General features: G+C 43.0%; 2 protein-coding genes and 1 pseudogene across 4 annotated transcripts in view; 1 reads left to right on the top strand and 2 right to left on the bottom strand.

Annotated features, from left to right (window-relative positions):
* SPESP1 (sperm equatorial segment protein 1) overlaps window positions 1-23,847 on the bottom strand; it is a 130,500-nt gene that overhangs the window by 106,215 nt on the left and 438 nt on the right. The window lies entirely within an intron of this gene.
* Window positions 7,844-8,775, bottom strand: LOC112627448 (annotated as a pseudogene).
* ANP32A (acidic nuclear phosphoprotein 32 family member A) overlaps window positions 21,591-23,847 on the top strand; it is a 41,094-nt gene continuing 38,837 nt past the window's right edge. For all 3 annotated transcript variants that reach the window (XM_025389709.1, XM_025389710.1, XM_025389711.1), the window contains exon 1: window positions 21,591-21,817. In XM_025389709.1, the coding sequence (XP_025245494.1) occupies window positions 21,764-21,817 (54 nt within the window). In that variant the 5' untranslated portion in view covers window positions 21,591-21,763. The remainder of the gene's footprint in view (window positions 21,818-23,847) is intronic.

Genomic DNA, 23,847 nt, shown 5'->3' with positions numbered 1-23,847 from the left:
TCCTGTTTATTGCTGAATAGTATTCACATTGTATGGACAAACCACAATTTATCCATTTGCTTATTAATGGACATTTGGGTTCTTTCTAGTTTGGGGATATGTTGAATAAAACTTAAGAATACACAGGTCCTTTTGTGGATGTGTCTAGAAGCAAAAGTTTGTTACACCTAGGTTAGGTGTAACTTTAAGAGAAACAGACACACAATTTTCCTAAGTGGGACAGCTGCTCCCTTTCCTCACAAACACTTGGTATTATTTGTGTGTGTGTGTATGTGTGTGATGATAATAGTTAACAAAATTTTGGCATAATCACATATTTAGAGAAAGTTGCAAGAACAAAACAAATAACTTTTTTTCTGAACATTTTAGAATAAATTGCCAACCTGCTCCATTCCCCCTAATTCTTTAGTGTGCATTTTATACTAACAAAGACATTCTCCTACTTAACCACATACAGCCAACAAATCAGGAAATTACTGATACAAACAACCATCTAATTCTCAGACCCTATTCAAGCTTTCTTTAAATTTAAATTTTATTTTATTTGTAGAGACAGGATCTTGACATGTTGCTGAGGCTGATCTCGAACTTCTGGGCTCAAGTGATCCTCTTGCCTCAGCCTCCCAAAATGCTGGGATTACAGGCATGAGCCACCGTGCTCAGCCTCGAACTTTAACAATTATCCCAATAATATTCTTTCTAGTAAAAGGATGATTCGAAAATTATATGCTGCATTTAGTTGTCAAATTTCTTTAGTCTCCACCAAGCTGGAACTGTTCTCAGGTTTCCTTGACTTTCATGATCTTGCTACTTTTGAAGTTTACAGGCCAAGCATATTGAAGAACAGCCCCAAATTTGGGTTTATCTAGAAATTTCACTTCTAGACACGTCCACAAAATTTGGGTTTATCTAATGTCTCTTCATAATTACATTCAGATTATGCAGCTTTGGCAAGATTATCATAGAAGGCACATCACTTTCATTTGCCCCTTTACTGATGATGTTCACGATCACTTGAATTAGGTGGTGTTTGCAAGTCTTCTCCACTAAAGTTACTGTTTTCCCTTTGTAAGTAATACTTTTGCACAGAGGTACTCTGAGATTAGTTAACAAGTTGTTTCCCAGACAGATTTTTAATTTGTTCATTTATTAATTTATATCTGCATAAACTTGTGGTTTCCTATATTCTTCAGTGAGTTATAATCTATCATTTATTTTAATACTCAAATTGTGCTAAATTTGGCTCTCCAAACTGGCTTCTGTGTCCTTTTGACGCACATGTTCCTATCATTCTTGGAACAACCTATTCCTTTCTGGAACAAGAATATCCAGAATCCCCTATATTTTTTCTATCCAACCCTGGAATCAGCCATTTCTTCAAGGAAGCCTAGTTTCTTTTAGTGAAAACTTGTATTTAGAAACCAAAATTTAGGCACTTGGTGTGCTCAATTTTATGGCATGTTACTGCTTCCAGGGCCTGTCTCAGAACATAGCTAGAGAATATATGGATGGATACACAAACACACACAAGCATATACGTTTACATCTGAATTTATTTCTACACCTATGTGTATTGAAAGCCATGAGTGTACACTAATATTTGTTCTTTTTTTATTTTTAGTAGAGACGGGGTTTTCCCATGTTGCCCAGGCTGGTCTTGAACTCCTGGGCTCAAGCGATCTGCCCACCTCAGCCTCCCAAAGTGCTGGGATTATAGGCGTGAGCCACCGTGCCCGGCCTATGCCAGTACTTCTAAATCCAATCCAACACCATAGAGTTCACTTTAGTTTTTCCCCTTTCTGCATTCATAGCTCCTTTCTCTGACACGTGCTATCCTTATTATATCCACTTATTTGGTCAATATGCTAAGTGCATCCAATCTCCCATGTTCATTGCCATCCCCTCCCCAGCATGGTAACCTCTTCATCGCGCTCACTCTCTGACGCTCCATTCCAGGTCATCCCTCTGCCAGTGTACCCTCTTCACCTCGCCCCTTGAAATCTTCTTTGAGCCTCCCCTCCAGTAGATGCCCTCCTTTCTCCACTTACGCTCTGACTCCCCATGCTGGGCCACCTTCACAGCAACATCCCTCTCACCGGGCTAAGGCTCCAATTCCCCAGGTTGGGCTATCTCCCCTATGGACTCTGCTCTCCTAGTTCAGGCTCTGATATGCAACACTGGGCTGCCCCTATCTGGATATCTGTCTCACCCTGGGGCTCCTACTCCAGTACGCCATGCTGCACTGTCCCTGGACATGACCACCTCTCTTTCTCTCTCTGCTGGAGCTCTGAACTCCTCCATGCCAGGCTTCCTCCTACATGACTGGCCTTCTCTCCCTACCTGGGCTCTGACCATGCCAGGACTTCCACTGTGGGGATGCTTTACTCACCTTTCTCAGGCTCTGATAATACTGTTCTAACCTATTGCAGCTGCCTCCCCCTACCTCACCAAATCCCCATCATGTGGCATGTTCTTACTAGCCATTTATACATCTTCCTTTGTCAAATGTCTGATTGGGTTTTTGCCCACTTATAAAGTTGTTTTTCTTGTTTATTGGTTTGTAGGAGTTCATTTATTCTGGATCCAAGTCCTTTTTAAATCAATACATTGAGAATATTTTCAACCACACTGTCGCCTGCTTTTTATTTTCTTAATGGTATTGAGCAGACATTTTTACTTATTACAAAGTCCAATGTGTAAGTTTTTAATTTTATGGCTAGTGTGCTTTTTTGTGTGTCCTGTCTGAAACACTTACCTAAATTCAGAAAGATATTCTCCCATTTAAAAATAAATTGTGTATGCTGTGAGACAGAGGTCAAAGTTATTTTTTAAATGCAGATATCCAGTTTTCCAACACCATTTATTGAAAAATATATTCATTTCTTGATGAATGACCTTGGGTCTTTTGTCAAAAATCAATTACCAGGTGAACATGGTGGTTCACACCTGTATTCCCAGCATGTTGGGAGGCCAAAGCGGGAGGACTGCTTGAGATCAGGAGTTCAAGACCAGCCTGAGCAACACAGTGAGACTCTCTACAAAAATTTAAAAATTAGCCAGGTGTGGTGGTGTGCACCTGTAGTCCTAGCTACTCAGGAGGCTGAGGTGGATGATCACTTGAGCCCACGGGACAGAGGCTGCAGTGAGCTATAATTGTGCCACTGCAGTGCAGCCTGAGAGAGAGCAAGGCACTATCTCTAAAAAATAAACAAGTAAATAAATAAATTGCCATATATTGGAGATTCATTTCTGGACTCTATTCTATTCCATTGATCTGTAGTCTATCAATACACCAATATCCCACGGTACTTGGTTACCATAGCATTTATTTATTCATTCATTTAGAGACAGAGTTTTGCTCTTGTTGCCCAGGCTGGAGTACAATGGCACAATCTCGGCTCACCACAACCTCTGCCTCCCGGGTTCAAGCAATTCTCCTGCCTCAGCCTCCCGAGTAGCTGGGATTACAGGCATGTGCCACCACACCTGGCTAATTTTGTATTTTTAGTAGAGGCAGGGTTTCTCCATGTTGATCAGGCTGGTCTCAAACTCCTGACCTCAGGTGATCCGCCTGCCTCGGCCTCCCAAAGTGCTGGGATTACAGGTGTCAGCCACTGTGCCTGGCCACTATCGCATTGATAATCAGGTGGTATAAGCTCTCCAATTCTGTTCTTCTTTTGCAAGATTGCTTTTCCTAGGTCTTTGAATTTTCTATATCTAACTATGTGTATTGAAAACCATGAGTCTACAGCAATTCTTTATTTTTATTTTTAGTAAAGACAGGGTTTCCCAGCCTATTGCCCAGGCTGGTCTGGAACTCGTGGGCTCAAGCAATCTGCCCACCTCTGCCCCCTAAAGTGCTGGGTGGGATTACAGGTGTGAACCATCATGCCCATCTATGCCAACACTTCTAATTCCAATCCAATGCCATGTAAATATAAATTCTACACTTAGCTTGATTTGCTACAAAAAAAGTACTGCTTGGTATTTTGATCAGGATTATGTTGAATCTATATATCAAATTGGGGAAAACTGTTACCCTAATAATACTAAATTTCTATTCTATGAACATCATATATTGCCATTCATTTAGGTATTTGCTAAATTTTCTTACAATGTTTTATAGTTTGGAGTATAAATGTTTTGAAGATATTTTATCAAACTTATTCTCAAATATTTTATACTTCTGAATAGTATCATAAGTGGTATTTTTAAAGTTTATATTTCAATTGTTTGTTGGTAGCATATACAAATATAGTTGACTGTATATTGACTTTGTATTACACAATATTTTTAAATTCGCTTTTCAGTTTTAGTATTTTTTCATAGATTTTTAAGGATTTTAAATGTAAACAATCATGACTGCCATAAAGACAGTCTTGCTTCATTCTTTTTCAATCTGCATACCTATTTCTTTTTCCTGTCTTATCACACTGGCTAGGACTTTCAATATAATGTCAAACAGAAGTGGTGATAATGCATATTCTTACCTTTTCCTAATTTTAGGGAAGTATCATTCTGGCGCTGTCACCCATGCTGGAGTACAGTGGCACAATCTCAGCTCACTGCAATCTCTACCTCCTGGTCTCAAGCAATCCTCCCACCTCAGCCTCCCACAGCTTGGTTAATTTTTTGAATTTTTTTGTAGAGACAGGGTCTCACTATGTTGCCCAAGATGGTATATTTAATTTTCTACTTATGTTATAAACTTTGCAAGTATTTGTTATAATTGTTGTTTTAATAGTAAATGGTCTGCTGTGAGGCATGCTGGCTCACACCTGTAATCCCAGCATTTTGGGAGGCCAAGGCAGATGAATCACCTGGTCTCATCAGCAGTTTGAGACCAGCCTGGCCAACGCGGTGAAATCCCGTCTCTACTAAAAATATAAAAATTAGCTGGGTATGGTGGCAGCTGCCTATAATCCCAGTTACTAGGGAGGCTGAGGCAGGAGAATTGCTTGAACCCAAGAGGTGGAGGTTACAGTGAACCAAGGTCATGCTACTGCACTCTAGCCTGGGTGGCAGAGCGAGACTCCATCTCAAAAAAAAAAAAAAAAAAAGGGAGAATGGTCTTCTTTCATATTTACTGGGGAGGATGACATGGGATCATTTTCTTTTGACCTGATAAATTACTTTAGGATTTCTTCTCATGTTAGTCTACTAGTGTGCAACTTCACAGTTCTTATTTGTCTGAGGACATTTTTTTCACTTTCATATTTGAAGTTTTTTTTTGGTGGAGGGTAACAGAATTCTAGGTTGACAGGGTTTTTGTTTAGCTTTGTATTTCTTTCAGCATTTTAAAGATGTTATTGTCTTCTGCTGTCCATAGGTTTTTGATAAGAGATCAGTTATCTTTACTGTTGTTCCCCAAGAGAAATTGTATCATTTTTTTCTCTGACTGCCTTTATTGTTATTATTATTATTTTTGTTGTTGTAGTTGAGACGGAGTCTTGCTCTGTCACCCAGGCTGGAGTGCAGTGGCCGGATCTCAGCTCACTGCAAGCTCCGCCTCCCGGGTTTACGCCATTCTCCTGCCTCAGCCTCCCAAGTAGCTGGGACTACAGGCGCCCGCCACCTCGCCCGGCTAGTTTTTTGTATTTTTTTAGTAGAGACAGGGTTTCACTGTGTTAGCCAGGATGGTCTCGATCTCCTGACCTCGTGATCCGCCCGTCTCGGCCTCCCAAAGTGCTGGGATTACAGGCTTGAGCCACCGCGCCCAGCCTATTATTATTTTTTTTAAGGCTGAGTCTCACTCTATTGCCTAGGCTGGAGTACAGTGGCATGATTTCTGCTCACTGCAACCTCCGCCTTTCCGGTTCAAGTGATTCTCCTGCCTCAGCCTCCCGAGTAGCTGGGATTACAGGCGCCCACCACCACGATTGGCTAACCTTTGTATTTTTAGTAGAGGCGAGGTTTCACCATATTGGCCAGGCTGGTCTCAAACTCCTGACTTGAGGTGATCCACCCGCTTCATCCTCCCAAAGTGCTGGGATTATGGGCGTGAGCCACCACGCCTGGCCCTGGGCTGCTTTTAAGATTTTCTTTTTGGACCAGGTTTGGTGGCTCATGCCTGTAATCCCAGCAGTTTGGGAGGCCGAAGAGGATGGATCACTTGAGGTCACGGGTTCGAGACCAGCCTGGCCAACATGGCGAAATCCCATCTCTACTAAGAATACAAAAATTAGCTGGGTTTGGTGGCACGTGCATGTAGTCCCAGCCACTCAAGTGGCTGAAGCACAAGAATCGCTTGAACCCAGGAGGTTGAGGTTGCAGTGAGCTAAGATAGTGCCACTGCACACCAGCCTGGGCAACAGAACAAGACTTTATCTCAAAAAAAAGGGATTTTCTTTTTATCTTAAGTTTTCAGAAGTTTTATTGTGCTGTGCTTAGGTGTGCATTTATTATCCTGCTTGAAGCTTTTCAAATCTGTGGACTTTATCATTTATTAGATTAGGAAAATTCTCAGCCATTATTTTTTCAAGATTACTTATGTTCTTTCTCTTTCTCTTCTCTTTCTAAATGCTAATTACACATACGTTAGACCTTTTGCCTATGCCCCACATCTCTCTGTTATTTTTTATCCCCATTATGTTTTTTCCTTCTGTGTTCCATTTGAATATTTTATATGACTATTTTTGAATCTAGACTGGTGCTGTAACCATTCAAATAGTTCTTAATTTCAGATATTTCAACTTGCATTTATAAATGTCCATTTGACTCCTATTCAGAGATTCAAATGATCAGTTAAAGTACTGTATCTTTTCATCCATGTTATCCATCTTTCCAATTTTTTGAAATATACTCATGATCATTATTTTGAAGTCCTTGTCCACTAACTCTTGTATCTGAATCATCTCTGGGTCTGCTTCTTTTACTGTTTTATCTCATGATTGGTTGTTTCTTCCTTTTTCTTTTTTTGTTGCATGTTCAGTGATTTTTTTTTTTGTATGCTGGATATAGTGATTAAAACAGTGGATGGGCTCTAGATTATATTCTTCTGCATGTTTAATCTTGTTCTAGCAGCAAATTGAAATTTAGCCCTCACATGCCATAATTGACACGTCTTATTTCAGAATTACAAAATTTGATCATGATCATATTGTAGCCTATCAAAGTGCTCTAGAAATTTTCAGTGGTTTACATGAAGTGGTCATGGGTGTCTGGAGCACCCTGAAACTGTATCAAAGTTGTACATATTTCCAAACACTTTTATTTTATTTATTTTCAAGATATGCAGCACGTTTAATACCTGAAGGTTAACAGAAATGACAACAGGACACAGATGCAATGCTACAGTAAAATGGGGCTGGGGGTAGAACAGGGCAGAGGGACACTGGATATCATCACAACAACCAGTGAATGACCCCTCTGGTGCCCTGAGGTCATGAGACACTTGACTGTGTCACAAAGAATGAAGTAAACGAACAACTCTGAAAGACAAGTAAGGTGGCAGCATTGCTGAGATTAGACTAGGGGCCAGGGCCTGGAGCTTTGTCACAGAGTGTTGATGCTCAAGCATGCCTGGGCTCAAGAGTGTCTGGTCAGCATTTTAACATAAGGAGAAGGGCTTCTTCAGGACATACTCCCTTCTCTTAACACGAGGTGAAGAAACCCATCCCATTCTGGGTAATGGGGCCCCATAATACCTTGGTCTTTTGATACACAGCAGCACTACACACAACTGTGCCCCCCAGCCAGCTTCACTCTGTCTGCTAAGCACCCACTTTGCAAACGGATCTCAAACAGAGAGAAGAAATCCAGAGGAGGTGGGAGGAGCACAGTGGTGGGATTTGAGGAACAGGAGTTGGCCAGAGGAGCAGATGTGTCCCATGTCAGGTCCCTCCTAGGCATGGTGAAGACTGCTATCACTCAGAAGCACCTTTTCCCCAAGTTTGAAGGCTGGCATCCCAAGGTAGGGGCGGCTGGCACAGCAGAAACTATCGCCCAGATAGCAGTTTCCACAAGCTGACTTGGGTTGGGAGCTCATCTGCTCCCTTGACTTCTCTTTCCAGTTCTTCAGCAAGGCCATGGGTGCAGCTCTGGCAGGTCTTCCTTTTTTTCCCTTCCCCACAAGCAGTCCACAGGGGAGCCGGATCTGGCTTCTTCAGATCTTCTGGATCCAGCAGCTCCTCTGAGTCAATGAGAGCCATGCTGTCATCCTCCATATCATTGGCTGAGAGGGTCCACAGCTTGGCAGCAGCAGGGTACCCAGCAAGCTTCACTGAAGATGACTTCTTGGTGATGGAAAGCTTAAGCTAACTAGAAGAACCTACTTCAAAGTTTGCTTGTTTTTTTTGCTTGTGATCTGAACAAACAGCAGGCTGTCACTTTCATGACCCAGGTGTTCTTGAACAGACTGTACCTCCTCAGGGCTTAAGGGCTCCCACGGCAGCTCTTTCACTTCCACAAGACCAGAAGGAGTCAGGGCTGAACACAGCTTGCTGTCTTCGCTTTGCTATTGTTACCTACAGCTGTCTCTATGGTTCTTTCAGAAAAAGACATCCACTAGGCTGAAGGATCCGGGCGATTTCAGGCAAAAATCTCAGCACTGTGCAGAGTGGTACTTCCCAGGCCTAAACCCAACAAAATAATGTCAAAGCTGGATTATTTGTGGGCAGACTGCAACAGGTGGTTGATGTTTTCCACAGACACGCGGCCCTCATTGCCAGTTAACATTTGAAGTTTATCCACTAGATCTTTCAGAGCCTCCACTGGGGATGACTTATCCCAGACCACTGCCATAAACTGGCTAGCAGAGATCCCAAAGTCTGCCATTCCTGCAGTGCAGTGCTGATGAACCTAAAAACTGCCGCCTGGGCTCGCTCCCAGCTTCTCCTCAGTCGTTGACCCCACGCAAACATTTCCAAAATGAAAAGCCACTCTCGTGTTCTCCTCCCTCTGTGCACTTTGCTGTTGGTGTGACAAGGCATCTAAAGATGTTTCTGGCTTTTTTTTTTTTTTGGTAAGGTGGTGTTAACTATGTGGTTATTGGCTAGAAATTCTAAGTTATCGACTGTGTGTGTATATATGTATATATTATATATAAAATATACGTATATATTATATATAATATAATGTATATGTATATAATATATGCATATATTATATATTATACCTATATATAATATATACACATTATACATATAATACATGTATATATTATATATGTAATATTTATGTAATATATGTAATGTATATATATTGCATATATGTATATATAATATGCATATATAACATATAATATGCATATATTGTATATTTTATATATATTTGTAAAAAGAACAAAACAAACGAGACGAACTCTTGACACTCCCTGCTTGGCATCGAGGCAGTGGAGAAGATGCCTTTTGGAGGGGCGGTAGCTCAGGGCGTGCACTGTGAGGCTGGGCCTGTTGACTCTGCAGTGGCATCCATTTAGCTTCAGATTGTCTTGTTTCTGTGTATAGTGACAGCATTCTGCTGCCATCTTAGCTGTGGACAAAGGGGGATCAGCTGGCATGAGGAGCTTTTTTGTTTCCTTTTGTTTTGTTTTAGTTAAGTGCGGTAGTTTTTAAACTTTGTTTCTAAACAAATTGTAGAACTCTTCACTGTCAGCAAAGCGAAGAGCCACTGTATGAATGAAAGTTCAAGAATCTTCCATACTTAAACACAATTTGTTATTTTGTTGTTATTTTTTGTATGTTTAGAATGTTGAAATTTTTTGAGGTTAAATAAATGGTATTACATTAAAAAATAGATAACTAAGTAAATAAATAAATAAATTTAGCCTTCACTCCTACTGTGTAACACTGGTAATTCATGGTCCATAATCCTAGGATGGGGGCTTTCCAGTCTCTGTGAATACCTCGGCATCCATGAAGGTTTACCCATTCTACATTAGAATGAGCCTAACGGCTTGCATATCCACATTATTGTGCAACCTCTGAAATCTCTGTTCAGCTCTCAGCTTCCCAAAAACTATTACCTGCTAGACATTCTGAAGTCTTGCCCTGAAAATACAGATCTTAACAGTGCGCTGAATAGCTGAGGGAAATTTTAATGCAATTTGCGAGGGTTCCTTTTCTGTAGCTCCTGTCTCTAAGTGACCTTGCCCTCCAAACCCAACTGTGTTAGAAGGCCTGAGCTCCAATCTTTGTTTCTTCTGCCCAGAGACACTGCTGCTCTCTCTTTGGGCTCCATCTCTCTGTGCTGGGATGAATGTGAGGTTGGCCACATGCTTCCTTTTTCTGAAGGATAATAATCCAGTGACGCATGTTGTCATTTTACATAATGTGTCTAGCTTCTATCGTTGTTTACATCAGAAAGGTGAATCCAATACCAGCTCCTCAATCATGACTGGAACTGGATGTCAAGAAATTTATTTTTTTGAAGGAATAAATTTGAAAAACCATTATGCTTTCCCCATCTCTAGTTGTAGTGCACGGCTACACATAAAAAGGCTCTTACCACATACTCTGACTAAAATTCAGATTACAAGTTGTATTTTCCTGGCCAGTGCTAAGAGCCAAGAAAGTTCTATATTTTTATAGGGTTCTGTCTTTTATTTTCATACCTTCCATAAAACACTTAATCATGGCTGGGCGCGGTGGCTCATATCTGTAATCTCAGCACTTTGGGAGGCTGAGGTGGGTGGATCACCTGAGGTTAAAAGTTCGAGACCAGCCTGACCAATATGGTGAAACTCCGTCTCTACTAAAAAGTACAAAAAAAAGACCGGGTGCGGTGGCTCATGCCTGTAATTCTAGCACTTTGGGAGGCCAAGGCTTGTGGATCACCTGAGGTCAGGAGTTTGAGACCAGCCTGGCCAACATGGCAACACCTCGTCTCTACTAAAAATACAAAAATTAGACAGGCGTGGTGGCGGGCACCTGTAATCCCAGCTACTCAGGAGGCTTACGCAGGAGAATCGCTTGAACCCAGGAGGTGAAGGTTGCAGTGAGCTGAGATCACACCACCACATTCCAGCCTGGGCGACAAGAGTGAAACTCAATCTCAAAAAAACAAAAAACAACCCCCAAGACGATTAATAACAAGATAGAATATATTTGACCTAATCTTTGAGGATTTTTCTGTTATTCCTATAAGAGGAATAAAAGTTTAAAATTTACTTTTTTTCTTTTCTTTTTTTTTTTTGAGACATTTGGCTCTTGTCACCCAGGCTAGAGAGCAATGGCATGATCACAGCTCACTGCAACCTCCACCTCCAGGGTTCAAGCGATTCTCCTGCCTCAGCCTCCCGAGTAGCTGGGATTACAGGTGTGTGCCACCATGCCAAGCTAATTTTTATATTTTTAGTAGAGACAGTGTTTCATCATGTTGGCCAGGGTGGTCTTGAACTCCTGACCTCAGGTCATCTGCCCGCCTCAGCCTCCCAAGTGCTGGGACTACAGGCGTGAGCCACCGTGCTCGGCCAATATTGATTTTCATAATAATAGCACACTATAGAAAAAAATATTTCTTAGGTCAAAGACAGAACATGGAAGTACAAGTGCTCAGATTTCCTTCAAAAGTGAAATGAGAGGGAAATAGATGAGTTTTGTCACCCCATTTTTTTCTTGCTTTTTGGTGAAAACAAAATCTAAAGGAATAAAAGCCGTGCCCAAGTACCTTCACTAAAAATGGCTTGTACACAAAATTAGATCAGAGTTAGGAAGATCTGTAATTCCTATTTCTCCTACAAATTGTCTTTTAAGACAATTCAATTCCTGGTTAGGACCCTAAAATAAAAGACAATTCCTGGGTAGGAGCCCAAAATAAAATCTTTATAGTAGAAAAATCTTCTGTGTTATGGTCATAGAAACTGGAATTTATTTTTGTTTCCCTCATTTTGGAAAGAATAAACAAGTTACTTAGCAATCTCTGTTTCCCCAATACCCTATTGTTATTTACTTGACATTGAAGATTAAAGTTATTTAAACATTTCAAAGATACTTTTTAAAGTCTGGAGCTCACTATGTTTAAAGTATTCATTAAGTCATTAAACATATATTAAATATTTAATGTTCAAATAAGGGAGGGGTAATAAAAATGAATCAAACATTTTTCTTCAAGGATTTATTGTAATTTTGTGGGAGAGGTAAATAAGCACAGCATGTGGAAGAAAGCAGCCACTTGCTATACTTTACAATGTTATGCAAGTTCAAGGAGAGGAAAGCTCTTGTTTGTGTGGGTAAAGTGGATCAAAGGTTTCAAAGGAGGCAGTGATATCAAATGTGGTCTTAAATTTTGGGTAGAATTTTGAGTTGGGGGGGAAAAAGGATAGACTGTACAGGTGCAATAACTGCATAGTCAAAGAGAGGAAACAAAAAGGAATAATGGAAGGTCTAATTTGCCTGGAAATTAAGAGATAACACTGGAAAGGTAGTGTGAGGTCTTCTTTGGGGAGTTTTAATGCCAGGTTGGGGAAAGCAGGCCACAGGGAACCAGAGAGGCTGTTGTTGACCAGAGGAGCACTGGAACTGGAACTCAGAAACATTCATCTGGCCACAAGACCACATCAAGACCTCAGGGCCAGTGCTGATCTAGGCAAGACTTTCCAACTACCCAATCTTGAACAAGGTAGTGAATTCTCATAAAATTAAATTCAATGTAGAGGAGTGTCCTATATTCTAAAGCTGAGTCCTCTCTACATTACCATTCTTAAAATAGTCTATAGAATAAAAGATAAGTTTTTTAAAGAATGTCTTTATCTGGCAAAATTAAAAGTTGGGAATTCTATGTTGGTCCTAAACCCTTTTTTGAAATGTTATTGGTGAGAAAACCCAAAGCCTGGGAACTCTTAGCACACGGTGCCAATTTAGACATGAGAGAGTGGGGCGAGCTTGCTTGGATAGACTGGTGAAAAAGTGGGGCTGGTAGGAGGAAAGGTAGTTGGAAATTTAGAGGACGAGGTAACTATTTGGTTATGGGAGTCAACAGAGGACAATTCCAAGGGTACCATTAATCAAAACAGGAGAGCCAGGAGGATAAAGGTAGTTTGGTGGAGGCAGAGTAGGCAGAGGCTGGCAAGGAAGAGATTCATTTTGGAAATGTCATGTAGTTTGTTCCTGTAAGACAGCTGTTTGGAAATGCTCAATGAGCAATTAAAATGTGAGTCTGCAGCTTGGGAGGGGACGGTTACTTATTGATGAAACAACAGGCATTTATTTTATACTTACTATGAGCCAAGCACTAAGTTTGGGGGAAAGAGACACATTTACATGTTATTCTATAGACTCCCTTGCACTGATCTTTTCTTCAATAAGTACTTGTTAATATAATCCTTCTATCTGTTTTATGGTGCTTTGAACATGTAAGCCAAGATACAATGGAAATACAATATTCACATTTACAATTGGTCTACAAATGAATAGAAAACTAAGACCGAAAAAAACCTTTATTATTGTACTAGTTACTAGCATAGGCTACAGTAACAAACAGATACAAGCACATAATGGCACAGCCCCATAAAAGTTTCTTGGTCACAATTCATCTCTTGGTGGGCAAGTAAATAGGTTGCTGAAATGACTCTTAAGAGATACAGCCTGAGAGGGGGTCCACCTCATAAACACAAGGTTTCCAAGGGTCACTGCATCTCAGTCAGTATGCAGTGGCACTTTCAAGCCTTTAAGTGGCAGCATCACTTATAATCAACAAGCTAGAACCCAGTCACATGGCCCCATCTAACTGCAAGGGTCATCTAGGAAACATAGTCAAGTTTTGTGTTCAAGGAGAAGAGGAAATGGATTTTGTTGAACAATGAGCAGACTGCCATAATTTTCATTAAATTATCTGAGAAAAAAAGTTAAATTATAAGAAATAAAACACTGGGTCATGAAGAACACTTAGTGTACCAATGAACAGAATCTTTAGCACTGATTCTCTGAAGTAATTTGCACTTATAAGGAACTTCTATCCAGGTAACAGTTAAACCATGTTTTATTAGAAACAAAACAGCTGAATTCCAATATTGTTCAGAGTCCTTGCAAGGGTGTAATTTGTTTTTTTCTAGCTGAATAGTAATCTAAGCTAACTGATCTGAAATGATGGGAAAGAAGACAATATTCCAGTATTAATATGTTTTCTACAAGCACATCATTGATAATCTTCCTCTTTGTTCCCAGGAATATAGGCCTCTTCAATGTGTTTGTGGTTTTTGCATTCGCTTCACCATCAGCATTTTTTCTTCACAATTGTCCTTCAATGACTGCATTCTGTTATGAACCCATACTTAGCCTGTGACCACTTGCCTACTTCCAGATTTTGACTAAATTCTCAAACCCTTCATGTTAGTTCTGCACTTGAGCCTGAACTTGTGCTCAGAGTAGCAGATAGAAATCCATTAGCAGTAATCCATTACTGCTCAAGATCTTCTATCATCTGATATCTAGAGATATTTCCATTTATCTATGAAATATATAGTTTATCCCTTAGAACTAAATTCCTTGTAATTTAAAAATCAAATATCTCTACTAGGGATATTTCTTTTCCAAGTCTTAAGATTATCACCAGTTCTGCTTTGGTAGAGTTTTTTTTTTTTTTTTTTTTGAGATGGAGTCTCACTCTGTCACCCAGGCTGGAGTGCAGCGGCACCATATTGGCTAGCTGCAACCTCCACTTCCCAGGTTCAAGCCATCCTCCTGCCTCAGCCTCCCAAGTAGATGGGATTACAGGTGTGTGCCACCACGCTGAGCTAACTTTTGTATTTTTAGTAGAGATGGGGTTTCACCATGTTGGCCAGGCTGGTCTTAAACTCCTGACCTCAACTGATCTGCCCACCTCGGTCTCAAAAAGTGCTGGGATTACAGGTGTGAGCCACGATGCCCAGCTGAGGAAGTCTTATTGACATCAGCAGGAATACATTGTTTCTTCTGACTTCAAATTTGGGAAGGCAAGCATTTGAAAAGAAATTGGGATTTCAGATATTAGCTCTGCTTTACATTGATCCTAAATAGGTGATATGGTCTCTTGCTGGTAAGTAGTAGGGAGGAAGAGAGGAGATACTATGGGAGTAACATGGATCATCAGGAAACCTTCACAGCATTATTTTGTTAGAACATGTTCATGGATTTTTGGTTTTGGTCACCTAGCACCAGAACACTTTGTTTAGGCAGAGTCCTAAAATAGGCAGGAGGCAGGGTCACACATCCCACCGTAGAAGCTGAAGGAGGAAGATAATCTTTTTTCTCTGACAGCTGGGGCATCTGCAAATGTTCTTGCCAAGGGCTTTCAACCTCGAGGGAGTGACACAAAAAGGCAGGATGCTGAGATCATTGTAGGTATGGTGGGGTTCACAGCCCACAGCATAGAGATGACTTCTGAGGTGTGGGGTCCTCTGAAGACTGTACCTAGGGCAGGGACCATCTTGGCTGTGCTCCAGGTTGCCAGCTTCCCTGGCTGCTTATTCTTTCCTGGACCTTGTTCTTCTTCTTTAGCTCTGTGACAGACTTATAAAAATTGCCTTTTTCTTGCGTTGGTCAGGGTAAATTTCTGTTGTCTTCACCAAAAATTCTGACTAGCATAAACATTCCACATATCATCTACACCTATAATTTCCATTAAAATAACTGTTTCATTGCAAAAATTATCAATGGAAAACTTTTAAAATATAGACAAATAAAAGACCCCAAAACCAAAAACCACTATGACCTCATCACCCATGCAAAACCATTGTAATCAAAGTTTTTAAACATTTTTTGGTACATACTCTCCCAGACTTTTTTTCTGGGCATATGAGTCTTTTCTGTTTTTTTTTTTTTCTTTTTCATTTTCCCTCTTCCCCTTTCTTTTTTTTTTTTGCTATTATAAAAGTGCTATGATACGATGATCAACACGTCTGCTATACATCTTTGCACACTTGTATCCTGAGTTTGTCTGCTCTTCTGCCTCATCTATAGAATTACTTCTCAACATGAACACAGACATGAGTTGGTCTAGCCTAGTGAAAAATGTTTGTCACACTTACTTGACTTGCCCTCCAACAAATAGATGTAGAAGTGGTAATTCTCATATACAAGAAGGCATATACAATAATTTCACGTACATTATTGAGTTATAAGACCAATGCAAGGCTGGGCAGCACAGCTCACATCTGTAATCCCAGCACTTTGGAGGCCCAGGCAGGAGGATCGCTTGAGCCCAGGAGTTTGAGACTAGCCTGGCCAACATGGTGAGAGCTCATCTCCATAAAAATTTAAAAATTAGCCAGGTGTGCTAGCACATACCTGTGGCCCCAGTTACTTGGGAGACTGAGGCAGGAGGATTGCTTGAGCCCAAGAAGTCAAGGCTGCAGTGAGCCATGATCGCATCACTGCACTCCAGCCTGGGTGACAGTGAGACCCTGTCTCAAAAAGAAAGGGAAAAAAAAAAAAAAAAGACCAACGCAGCAGAGTAAAACATGAAACATGTTCCTCCACTGGGTAAAAGTCCTCTAACACCTATCATGGCTATCTCATTTCGTCATGTACAAATGAATTCAAAGTTTTTATTCTATAGTTGCTAGGATCCAGAACTTCCAAAGAAAGTTTAGGGTATACATATACTCTCGCCTGGAAGGACCCAGTATTTCAACTAGAAATACATTAAAAATTTACTAGTTTCTCAGAATGCATTAAATTGATTTCTAATTCAAGAGGCGTTGTAGAAAATGTTTTACAGATAGATCATTACTTAAGAGGTACAAATAACAATTGCCATTACAAAGCAGAGAATCTAAGAGGATTTAATTATTGTACACATAATTTTACTATGTATATGAAAGTTACAAATGCCATTTGAAAATAGCAAAAATATTAAAAGTTCCTAAAAAGTCTGATCTCTACCTCACATCTTAATAGATTTTAGTATTCTTTTCTTCATAGAGGTAAACCTCAACTCCAGATGGATTAAAACAAATCAGTAGAATCTAAATTAATTGTATTTCTATTTTACAACCAAAATTGCCTTAGGTCACTTTGTTCTATAGCTCCTCATTCCATTATCTGTCTTTAAGGCATTTATTTTTTTCCTTCACAGTCATATTTTAATACTAAAAGTAACAGCTTACAGCTCTGGTTTTCTTCCTGATGAATGGTAAACAAATTTCCCTCATTGCTACTTCAAAATTGTCTTTAATATATTTAAGAAACTGATTCACAAAATTTTTAGAGACTTCCAAACAAGTGTGCAAGTGTTTTTTTTTTTTTTTTTGAGATGGAGTTTTGCTCTTGTTGCCCAGGCTGGAGTGCAATGGCGCAATCTTGGCACATGGCAACCTCTGCCTCCTGGGTTCAAGTAATTTTCCCACCTCAGCCTCAGCCTCCCGAGTAGCTGGGATTATAGGCACGTGCCACCAAGCCCGGCTAATTTTTTTTTTTTTTTTGTATTTTTAGTAGAGATGGGGTTTTACCATGTTGGCCCGGCTGGTCTTGAACTCCTGACCTCTGGTGATACACCCGCCTTGGCCTCCCAAAGTGCTGGGATTACAGGCGTGAGCCACCACACCTGGCATTTTTTTTTTTTTTTTTATGAGACAGGGTCTGGCTGTGTTGCCCAGGCTGGAGTGCAGAAGTGCGATCTCGGCTCACTGCAACCTCCACCTCCCAGGCTAAAGTGATCCTCCCACCTCAGCCTCTGGAGTAGCTGGGACTACAGGTGCACGCCACCATGCCTGGCTAATTTCTTTTCTTTTTTTTTTTTTTCATTTTTGGTAAAGATGGTTTCACTATGTTCTCCAGGCTGGTCTCGAACTCCAGAGCTCAAGCAATCTGCCTGCAGCTTCCCAAAGTGCTGGGATTGCAGGCGTGAGCCACCGCACCCAGGCCTTTTTTCCTTTTTAAAAGAAACCAACCATCTTAAAGCTGTTTGTAAAGATTTTGACTATTTTTTGTCTTTAGAGAAACAGGTCTTGGTTGTCTGAGCTGTTCTTGAACTCTTGGGCTCAAGCGATCCTTTCACTTCAGCCTCCCAAGTAGCTGGGCCTACAGGGGCACATCACCATGCCTGGCTTATTAATTTTAAAAGTCACATATATGACTGTTTTCATCCAACAGTGCTTTTTGTCCATGACCCACCCATTGATAAAGTAACTACCCAATCATTAAAAAAAAAAAAAAAAAAAATCCTTTTTCTAAATTATCAAATACTTTATTAAGCAAAAGAAAATAAGGAATAAACTTTTTAGATCCCAGGCTTCAACATTATTTTGCTATTCAAATAAAAATGTAGTAGTTTTCACATTTGTTACCACAGATTTCAAAATAATAATCTACATTCCTAAAAACTATTTACATATACAAACAAAAGAGAATATAATTAAGCTGGAGTTTTTCCATGTCATTGTCTTTGGAGTTCAAGCAGCAGAACCATGATGTAGGTAAGAGTACTATGGCCCATTGCCAGTGATGTGATTCAAGTTCAAGAACAAAAAGTTGAGTATATTAGCTTGACTCATAAAAAGGATGTTAACCAAAAGGTCTCCATTTTCAGAGACCAAACAAGGGCAAATGTGCTATTGGTGCAAAAGTAATTGTGGTTTTGCCTTTTTTAAAAATGGTAATTACTTTTGCACCAACCTAATAAAATGGCAATAGTAACGATATGGTTATTTGTAAAACAGTACTCTCCTACACATTTCAAAAGAGCCTAAAGATACTCATAGATCATAGGTCTTTAAGAACAAAATAGGCTGCTTATTTATTTGGAATGGTTCTTGATGGAGGATATTCTGGAAGGCGGGAAGATCTTTCCTCCCTTGGCCATCTCTCTCTCTAGGGGGTCAAACTTTGAATTGTATCTCATTTATTTTTCTCAGTGTGACTCAAACCTAGTTTCAGAGGTTAGAGACTCTACATCTTTCAAACACAATTCCTATTGTAGAATTACACAGTAGATAGGAACTCTTACCTGTTCCCAACTCCGTTTCAAAATTCAGCCAAGATTCCTTGATATAGGATTTCTTTTCTTTCTATATTTTCTGCATTGCCACTTAGAACACTTATTTACTCCTATAATATACAATAAAATGTAATTTAAAAAACAACTTTGTAAAATAAGGTATGTAAGAGCAGTGTTTTTTTTTTTTTTTTGTATTTGGTCATGTTGTGTGGGGCAAATACAGCTCAGCTTTGGCTGAGCTATATTCCTTTTTTTTAATAATAAAAAAGCAAAATCATATGAAAATTTTCTTACAAATACATCTATTTGTAAAAGCAAAAGAAAATTTCTTATTTCAAGTATGTAAGGAAAGCGGAAAGTATTCAATTGGTTATACATATACTTTTAGATATTTCAGTCTCTGTAATGACTGACATCCAGTGAAGCCTTCTTTCAATTTTCTAACATTAATACAAAAGTTATCAAAATGCATAAAAGAAAGATGCTTCTAAAAACAACTGTCACATTTAATGTTGTGATTTAGTAATCAGGTCATGATTTTTTCAACTCTAATTTTAATTTGTTTCTGTACTTTCTCTTTAATGGGAGAGGGGGTGGGCTTCTAAGTCTTCCTCTTGAATCTTTGTACAATAAAGTGAGCTATTTGCTTCTATTTAGCAGAGTTGGATGGGGCATATCTCTGCATTTGATTGGTTGGTTTTTAAGGGATTACTCCTCTGGAAAGACACTGTCTCATATCGAATTGCTAGCAGCGTGGTCTTAACTGTGGTTCAACTTTTAAATAGAAGATGAACATTTACCATCAAAGAGAACACAAACTTCAGGACTCCTGTGTTACACAGATCATACACACTATATTGACCTGTTTTGATAAGGTTCTGTTTGAATACAACCCTAAACACCATCTCCAGAAACAACAGCTGTCTCAATGGCATAAATAGGTAATTTGGGGTTTCTCGTGTATTACAAAGAAGCCAATAAAACTTAGAATAAATTCCAACTATACAAATAGGCTTCAGTAAGATTAACAAAATCTGAGGATGACAGGTAAGTCAACAAGTTAAATAAATTATACTATTTATACCCAGATGAAATAAAACAATGACTTCTAACTTTTATGTTGCATTTCCCACCTACTCAGAGTAAACATCAGACTTCAAATTCCATTTATCATTTTATCTGAAACAATTTCCTCAGTCAAATCCTTAGTTGCAGGGCTTTACACTTGCAATCCATCAGGTTGCAACATTAAAGTTACTACAGCTTCTTCCCCAGTGTAAGCATTCTGTATGTGTTTTATTTACATTGTCACTTTTTACTTCCTCCTCAACTTTATATGTCTAAGAATGAAACTGTATTGCTATTATGTAACAGTATTTTAACTTTGCAACATACATACTGGTTTCTCTCTCCTTTGAACCCGTGTTCCTGAAAAATAAACACAATGTATCCGGAAAAACTATCTTGAGGTGTGTGGGGAAGAGTGCAGACATGTAGAAACAGACACTAAAATACAGTTGTGTGGAAAGGTAAGGATGTATCTGTCCTTGTTGACAACAATCCCCGTGGTTTATTAACAGCCACAGGCAGCCAACTTAGTGCCATAAGTCGGTAACCCAGTGGGCATCAGGGCTTTAGGGTCTCTTAAAACTTAATGTGATTCAAAAATACCCAAGGCAAGCACGCCAAAAAACCTGGAGAAAGTGCTCCAGTTAGAGCCTCCTTGGCAACCCAAACCGAACCAAATGACTCAGGTGGACGATTAGAATAAACCGTGCGCCGTTCTCTTTCACTAGGTCTATAAAGCCCATAAATTATGTTTGGTCCAGAAAATCAGGAGTTATGAGCACCTTCCTTTTCCACCTTTTAATATTCTGTATATCCAGCAACAGTTCTTAATCCATGGTCTTCATTCCTTTATTGCCTAAACAAGATCGTGGGTGTCTCTTGGTGATCACTTCTTCCAAGCTGACCTTATGTGACAGCAAACTGAAAAGCCTCTTCGTGGGAAGGGTCGCGACCGCGCGGTCAGTCATCCAAAAGTGGAAGCATCTTGCTTTTACTGACTTATGTATACGCGGGTGGCGACGGCGGCGGCCTGACCGGGACGAGGCCGGAGGGGAAGGGGCGCGCGGGCTGGGCGGCCGCGGCGGGGGTGACGGGGGCAGCCACGCTCCCCAGCGCTAGCCGCCGGACCCGGGACACGACGAGCCCCTCCCCGCATTGCACCCTGACCCCTCCCCTCCTTCCAGGCCTTTCATCTGCCCTCCCGCTGGGCAGCCCGCGGCCCCCGGACCTCAAGCCTCCCGCCTCCTTCCGCAACCCCGTCGCGCCGCCTCGCGAAGCCCTCAGCCGGGCGGGGACCCCGACCCGACCCCTCCGGCCGCGCCCCTCCCCCTCGTAGAACGCACCTGCGGCCCCGCCCCCGGCCGAACGCTGAGGCGGCGGCGGGCTGGCGAGGCCGGGCGGCTCGGCCGTCGAGGCACAGTCACCTTCCCTTCCCCCGCCATTCCGCCCACCCCCCTCACTCAGCCACAGAGCAGCCGCTGCGCTCCTCAGCCGCCCCGAAATCTAAAGGGGTCCGTCTCCGGCACCACAACCAAATGGCCGAGCCTCCCTGGCCGGCTGCGCAGCCCGCCCATTGGTCCCTTCCCCCCCCCGCCGCCGCTGCCATTGGCTGTTGCCCGGAGACCCTCGGCGGCGATTGGCTCGGGCCGCTGCCGCTCGTCCGCGGGGCCGCAGATCCCGCCTCCACGGCGATCAGGTTAGTGTGCGCCGCGGGTGCTGGGGGCTCGAGAACCGAGCGGAGCTGGTTGAGCCTTCAAAGTCCTAAAACGCGCGGCCGTGGGTTCGGGGTTTATTGATTGAATTCCGCCGGCGCGGGAGCCTCTGCAGAGAGAGAGCGCGAGAGATGGAGATGGGCAGACGGATTCATTTAGAGCTGCGGAACAGGACGCCCTCTGATGTGAGCATTTGCCAAAAATATCTCTGTCGGTCCATTCTCCTACTTTGTGTGTGTGTGTGCGCGCTGGGGGGAGGCACTTTTTTTGGGGGGGGGCGCCCGAGAGGTGCGGGTTTGGGGGTCGGACTGCAAGCGAATTGGCAAGGCTGGGGGGTTGCAATGCCATCCGAGCATGTTCCGGCTGCCGCCGCCGCTGCCCTTGGTGTGTGACTACCTGTGCGTGTGCTCCCGCGTGTGCGAGTGTGGGTGCGAGAGTGTGCGTGCGAGTGTGCACCCATCGGGGGCCGGCGGGCGCACGCGTTTGGGTCGGAGAGAATGAGGCGAAATCACCCTCGCAGATCGCTGCTCCCGTGACTCCGTCTGGGGGGAAGATTAACGAGGGAGGAGGAGGAGAGGGGCTGCCTCCTGAATTTAACAACAAAAAAAGGGGGTTTTACATTTTATAAATGTATCCCCCCTTCCGCCCCCCTCCCGCGCCTCCCCCCTCCCTTTCTCTCGCTCGCTCGCTCGCACACACAATAAGTTTGGGGCTTCGCGAGTCCGGTTTAGTTTCTGATAAATGTGGGCCGAGGGCCCCGGGGAGAGCGCGTGGGGAGGGGGCTGCAGCGGAGTTGGGAATGGCTGGAGTTTAAAGTGCGTCTTCATTTCTTTGCAGTGATGAGGCGAGAGACGGGGGAGCCATATTTGTAACTTTGTAGTGTTCGTGAACGCGCCCTTTCTCTCCCTCCCTCCCTTTCTCTGCCTCCCTTCCTCTCCTCCTCTTTCTCCCTCACTCTTTCCACCCCACCTTCGGGCCAGATGCTGATGTTTCTTCCTTTCCTTCCGAAGGGAGGATAAATTAGAAGGAGGGGGAGGGATTTTCGAACGTGCAAAGGCACAGATAATCCCCGCGCCTCCCTGCCTCCAGTGATCGCTGGTGCAAGTTGCCCAAAGGCTACGTCCCGGTCCCCCCTCGCCCCAGCTCCTTCCGGCCTCCCCAAGATGCCAGCCTTTGGGCCCTGGTGTCCCCCAGCTCGAACCCCCGGCCCGTCTTTCTCAGGGCTGGGCTCGTCGGCAGCCATTCGGCGCCTGCTTAATAAATGGGCACGGGAAACTTTGTCAGGACGCGAGCTGCCCGGAGCTGGCGCCGGTGGTGGGTACTGGCTGGGTCCACGTTTATGCGGGCATGGCAAACACGCAGCTCTAGGATGGGAGTTTGCCCGCTAGCCGCCGTTATTGATTGGGCAGCGGGAGCACAGCCGGAGGAAACTTACACGGGTGGGAATCGCCAGGCTCGAGCGAAAGCCCACCCCCGAGGAGGGGGAAGGTGAGGGTGGGTGACTCGAACGCTGGTTTTTATTTCTGCCTCCCTCTCGCTTTCAAACCTGAGTGTTTTCGGCGAGTTGGCGGCTCTGGGGCGGAGACCCCGGCCAACTCCCCTCTTGGCCCCTCGGGGGGACCGGGGACGCGCTGGCGGGAGGACGCCCCCAGTCTCGGTGGCCCGAGCTCCACGGAGTTGGGAGTTTGGGCAGCACCGTGCGCTGGCCTGTCGCTCCTCCAGCCCGTTAAACCCGAATCCCGGCGAAGGCAGGCCTCGCTTCCTCTTTTCCCTAGTTCCTCCCCCCAAACCTGAGTGAGACTTTTGAAAACAAGATCCTTTTTGTCTACCCCCTCCCCGCCTTAACGCAGCTGTGGACTGGAGACGTGCGAGTGCCTTATGGCGCGCAGGGCGGGGAGGGGGCGGTCGCGGGAGAGTAGGGGGCGCCGCCGGAGGAGGCCGGAGTTTCCCCGCACTATTTGCCATTGGTTTGCTTCTCTCCGGCCGCTTTCGTCCTGGCCGGGACCCGGCGCCTTGCGTTTGGGGGCTGGGTGTGGTGATGGGGGAGGGGGTCGGGGCCGCGGTCTTCCCGCGTACTTTCCGGAAGCCCCCTGCGCGGAGGGGGAAGGGCGCCGAGCGCGGGGTCGGGGTCGCCGCGGGTGGGTGTGGGGGCGCGGCTGGCCTGGCGAACTCGACTGACGCTGCCGGCCCCCCGGGAGCGAGCCGGAAAGCGGGT

The sequence above is a fragment of the Theropithecus gelada genome, chromosome 7a (assembly GCF_003255815.1).
Source record: "Theropithecus gelada isolate Dixy chromosome 7a, Tgel_1.0, whole genome shotgun sequence".
Taxonomy (NCBI): Eukaryota; Metazoa; Chordata; class Mammalia; order Primates; family Cercopithecidae; genus Theropithecus; species Theropithecus gelada.
This window is presented reverse-complemented; position numbering and strand designations above follow the sequence as displayed.